The sequence below is a fragment of the Mustela nigripes genome, chromosome 3, assembly GCF_022355385.1.
Source record: "Mustela nigripes isolate SB6536 chromosome 3, MUSNIG.SB6536, whole genome shotgun sequence".
Lineage (NCBI taxonomy): Eukaryota > Metazoa > Chordata > Mammalia > Carnivora > Mustelidae > Mustela > Mustela nigripes.
Genome location: NC_081559.1, coordinates 71,086,503 through 71,092,502, shown reverse-complemented (window position 1 = coordinate 71,092,502; position 6,000 = coordinate 71,086,503). Strand labels below are relative to the sequence as shown.

Genomic DNA, 6,000 nt, shown 5'->3' with positions numbered 1-6,000 from the left:
AGACGGCCCTCAGTTGGTAGCAACTGAGGCAAGGGAGTGGCTCATAAGTACACAGGAGTTTTTATTTTTTTCTCTTCTTTTTGCATGTTTAAAATTTTACACAATAAAACCTCTGTAAGAATTTAGCACTTTTAGTTCTAAATGAGCATTTATCTCAAGATTAAAAAGCAGCCTAGATTTCCAGATTTCCATTTTTAGAATGTAGAAAGATGAAAAGAGCATTGCTCCCATCCTTAGAATAATGATGAACCACCTAACAAATTCATCCCAGTTCCTGACCAGTAGAGAGCTGAGACTGCAGGGCCAACTAACCCAGTCTAAGAAGAGAAGATACAAAAGTATTTGTTCACTTTAAAAATACTGGTCAACGGTAAGAATTGAGCTAAAATTTCTAATTAATTGCTAAAAGCTGAGTGTGGCCTCACAAAAGACCATTAAAACCCTTGGGGCCAAAAACAAAAGAAGAATTCACATTCACTCATAGGCTCTTGTCCAAGGACCTCACAGGAAGTTTACCAAAAAAAACTGGAGACATGGTGGGAATCAAGAAGTGTCCCTTGTGGTCCCTTGCAGTAAAAGCACAAAAGCCCCACCTGGATCCTTCTTCCCTGTTTCTCACATGGAACAAAAGGTGCCAAACAAAAGCAATTGTATCTCCATATGCAAAAAACCCCAGACTCTTACTTCATTCCACTTCATTCCACTAAAATTAACTCAATACAGAACTCAGAATTTAATGATATGTAAGAGCTAAAACAATAAAACTTCTAAAAGAAAACAGAAGAAAATCTTTAGGACTTTGCATTAGGTAAAGATTTCTTAGATACGACAACAAAAACATAATCCATAAAAGAAAAATTTGAGAAACTGGACTTCATCAAAATTAAAAATTTCTGCTTTTCTAAAACCATCACTGAGAATTGAGAATATGAAAAGACAAGTCACAGACTGGGAGTAAAGCTAGTATATATCACTTGAACATAGGCTCTGATTAAAAAAATATATTGTAAATTCTGGGTAACCAGTATAAAAAAACTTTAATGTATAAGTAATATACCAACAGTAGAGATAAAATGGCCTCATTTAAAAAAAAAAAAATCCAAAAGAAGAGTTAAAAGAAACATGGAGCAAGTATAAAAAATAAAAAGTCCCTGGCAAGACAACATATTTGAATCCACCTACATTAATAATTACTTTAAATGTTAACACGTTAAACACATCGGTTAAAAGACAGAAACTGTCAGTAATCCAAGATCCAATTCTAAGTTGTTTATAAGAAAAACATTTTGAATAAAAGGATATAAAAAGGCTAAAAATCAATGAAATCAAAAGCTGGACTTCTGGAAAAACAATCATTAGACTGATAAATCTCTAACCAGACTAAGAAAAAGAGAAGAAAAAAAATTACAAATATGAAAAAGGAAAGAAGGGACATTACTACAGATGCTATAGACATTAAAAGATAATGGAAAACCAAGAACTCTATGGCCATAAATTCAACAAAGTGGAGAAAAATGTAAGTTCCTTGGAAAGGCACACAACACACCAAAGCACACTCAAGAGGAAACATATAACCTAAATAGTCCTAAATCTACTAAATAACTTAAAATTTTAAGTTTAAAATCTTCCAACAAAGAAATCTCTAAGGCTAGACACCTGCATTGGTAAATTCTACCAAACACTTAAGAAAGAAATAATACAAACATAAACTCTTCTAAGAAGAAGGAATATATCCTGACTCATTTAATGAGGCCAGCATTAACAGGATACAAAAACCAAGGCATTACAAGATAACTGGAGACCAACATTTCTCCTGAATATAGACACAAAAATCCTTAAAAACATCTAGGAAATCACATCCTACGGGATTTACCCCAGGAAAATAAAGCTGAAGCAACATTTGAAAATCAGTTAATGTAACTCTTCATTTCCACACACTAAAGAAAAAAAAAAAGATCATCTCAATGGGTACAGAAAAAGCCTTTGATAAAATATACCATTCATTCATGATTTAAACACACATACACAAACTCTCTACAAACTAGAAACAGAAAAGAACCTTCTCAACCTAATAAAGGGCATCTTAAAAAGCCTACAATCACACATAATAGTGGACTGAATACTTTCCCCCTAAGATCATGAATAAGGCAAAGATGTCCATTCTCACTACTCCTGTCAGAACTATACTAGAAGTCCTAGTCAGGGCTGTAGCAAAACCAACAAATAAAATAAAACAATACAAGCAAAAGTCATATGGATTAGAAAGAATTAAATAAAACTATCCCTAGTCACAGAACACAGGATTGTCAAGATAGAAAATCCCAAAGAAGCTACTACATTTTTATCACAAATTCAATTACTGTAATTCGACAAAAACATAAGAAAAAAACAAAATGAAAACAAAACCTACAGCTAGAAATCCAATCCCAATTCTTAGGAACTTAAAAACAGATTAGGAAAATATTTATATCAGTCCAGATATCATCAACCTTTTTAACATTTCCAGACTCAATAAAATATATAAATTAGCTCATAACAACTGGTTATATAATACTTTAAAACAGTAAGTTAAAATAAGTTTTAAAAAGTTATTAAGTTTTATTTTAGAATACAGTATCTTGAAATATCTCAAGGTACAGCTACATTCAACCCATCCCCATTAAATGACAATCATACACAATAGTAAGTATCAAGATGGGGGCAACTGGGAGGATTAGTCTATTAAGTGGCTGCTTTCCTGAACTCAGGTCATGATCCCAGGACCCTGGGATGGGATCCCATGTCAAGCACCCTGCTCAGTGGCGAGTCTGCTTCCCCCTCTCCCTCTGCCCCTACTTTGCTCTCTCTCAAGTAAATAAATAAAATCTTAAAAAAAAGAAAAAAGTGTTAAGATGTATTAAGCAAATTTCTCAGATTGACATTTTATACTACTTTTCCTGGATTTCGGTTCCTAATGAATTAATACAATGTCTACCTATCCAATAGTCAACTGAAAAGTAATAAGTTGTTCAAAAGGGTTTCATAGAAGATATGCTAAACCCAATAATGCACATCATTCAGAAGTCATCAAATGACACTGTGGACTGTCTCTACCTTGATTTAAAACTTTCTCACTACTCATGATTTAAATTTTAGTTTAAATAGGGGCGCCTCGGTGGCTCAGTCGTTAAGCGTCTCTTAGGTGGTGATTCTGAGGTCCTGGGACCTGCCCACCATCTGGCTTCCTGCTCGGCAGGAAGTCTGCTTCTCCCTCTCCTACTCCTCTTGCTTCTGTTCCCTCTCTTGCTGTCTCTCTCTCTGTCAAATAAATAAATAGATAGATAGATAGATAAAGAAATAAATAAATTTTGATTCAAATAAAGGATCATGCTAGTTATTCTCAAATTCTCAAATTCAGTACACACGTTAAGTATTTTGGCAGTAAAACAACATTTAACTTTTTAGACAGCAAACTAGCTTTTCAGTGATCATTTTTAGCTACTATGAATTGGTTTTGTGGACCCAAATTTAAAAGATAAAAGGAAGTAACTGAATCAACATAATGGGATAATCAAGGTTTCTTTCTAATGCATTGTTTTGGTGGTGATTCACTCCACCCTAGAGAAAAACAAGACCTCCCAGAATGACCCATGGATACAGTAAGTCTTAAGGAAGAGTAAATAACTCAACTTGGAATAATAACCATTATCTCCCAATGTTCCTCATTTTAAAATAAGAATACAGCCAAATAGTAAAGATAAAAATACTACAACTTATTTTGATGGAATAACTTTATATCCAAAAAACTCAAAGAAAAAAGTCTAGATTTTATTATACTGAGGTACAAATGGTTTGGGTTCAATTAAATGAATGTTATTGTAAAAAGAAAAAAGGCATCATTAAGTACAAAACAAATACACAAAAATATATACCCTCCCACAAAAAACCATCATAAGAGTTCTGCTAAAACACGGGTAACTTGGCATTTTTTAATAATACACATTATAAAACTAATTAGTTTAGGAAAGCTATATAAATAGCACTATAGTCCAAAGAGATTACCCAAAGTTTATATGGGATTTAGACTAAGGTGAACCTAATATATCCCTTATATGGTATAAATCTAATAATCTTAACAAAAAATATGTTATTCACTAAAAGCCAAACAGGTGCCAAACTGCCAGATAGTATTCACTAAAAGCCAAACAGATGCCGACTCTACTACTTACTAGCTCTACGACCTTGGGCATGACACTATGCTTTCTGTCTACCATGCCTTCCTCTGTAAACTGGGAATATTATCCATCATAGTGTCTTAATAAAGATTAAATGAGGTAAAAATGCCTGATGTTACATAAAAAGAAAATGTAAAAGTACTATTATTCTAGATTTTTTTTTAAAATGACATGATTTTCACATCTCTTTAAAGCATTCTTGGTTTTTTACAAAATATTAGAAAAATTGAAAGGGATAAAACATATGATCCTTAGTGCTTACACAGAAATTCTTGTTGATACCTCTGTGAAAACTATACTCCCACCTTCCCCATAAGAGAAATAAAATATTATTAAAATGTTCTTGACTCAAAAAAATAAGGTCTCTGAAACTATCCCTTTACCAAATATAAAAATATAGCTGCTCTGATGAAATGTTTACAAATTCAATTAGGTTTAAATATGAAGAATGCTCGTAAGTGGTAATGTGTTCCAGGATTTAACTGCTTTGCAATTATTTACATTTTCTTTTCTTTTTTTAAAGATTTTATTTGTTTATTTGACAGAAAGAGAGAGATCACAAGTAGGCAGAGAGAGAGGCAGGCAGAGAGAGAGAGGAGGAACAGGCTCCCCGCAGATCAGAGAGCCCAATGCTAAGTGCATACTTGTAAAGAACAATTTTCCCATGCCCAGGTTCACCATGTATCTATTAAAGTCATCTTAAAAGTATGGAACACAAATTATCTGCCTTAGAAAAGACAGTTTATTCCATGTATAAAAGCTCAGAGTGGCTTCAGGAAGATCGAACAGAAGTAAATACATCAGCCATATAGTTCTTTGAGCTTTATTTTTATATGCATACATGTTTCAAGAAAACAAAAATTTCAAGATACCGAGTACAACATATCAAATGAAATCATTCAGAATTATTTTAACAGTATAAAGTACATGTATAGGATGCATTATATAATATATTCTGAGGTTTCAAAAAGCAGTTTTTTTGGTTTTAAAATTCTGATACCATTACTTACTGTAACTTTCAAGTAACATAGTTCAAGTTAAGTTTTTTTTTTAAAAATAATGACTAAATTAAGACATTATCTCTAAGATGATCTGATAGATGAGCTGCCTTTACCACGATCTTCAAAATAGTGCTGTTCAATTCTTCTACAGAAAGCAAGGAGGTTGCTATAGTTTTTCACCTTCTCAGAAAGTTCATCATTGGTCAACTGTGTGGTAAGAATGGTATACAAATGGCCAAATACCAGTGCATCTAGTTCAGTAGGCCTAAAACAAAAGTAGAAAGGAAAGAAATATGAATAGCATTTAACTTGTATGGCAGAATACACACTACTTTTTAAAACATTTTATTCCTCTATTTAAAAGAAAAAGTCACATAAATAAATCCTACCTCAACTTGATAGAATTTATTTTGTTTTTAACTTGGAGTTTCTGTTGTAAGATATGGAAAAAAAAAACATTTTAAATGATAATTTGCTACTTGTGTGACTTGCTTTTTAAAGTGGTAATGCATTAAAATAATATTGATGTAACTGATCATATTCATTTTATTCATTAATTTATTCACTACATAAATACAGTAGGTCTTCAATGTGCCAGGAACTGTGCTTAGATGATAGAGATGTAAGAACATGAAAGATATCCTAAGACATGGACACAAAACATAAATTACAACACAATTTATTAAGTGTTTTAATAGAAGCAAAACCAAAATGGTATCAAAGCAGAGGATTTCACTGTGGTGCTGGGACAAATGACACTTGACTACCCAAATAATGCATTAATA

At 32.4% G+C, this 6,000-nt stretch overlaps 1 protein-coding gene across 2 annotated transcripts in view; it reads right to left on the bottom strand.

Annotated features, from left to right (window-relative positions):
- Nucleotides 1-5,021: 5,021 nt before the first annotated feature.
- Nucleotides 5,022-6,000, bottom strand: part of MTX2 (metaxin 2) — a 68,017-nt gene continuing 67,038 nt past the window's right edge. For both annotated transcript variants that reach the window (XM_059394219.1, XM_059394220.1), the window contains one exon: nt 5,022-5,480. In XM_059394219.1, the coding sequence (XP_059250202.1) occupies nt 5,297-5,480 (184 nt within the window). In that variant the 3' untranslated portion in view covers nt 5,022-5,296. The remainder of the gene's footprint in view (nt 5,481-6,000) is intronic.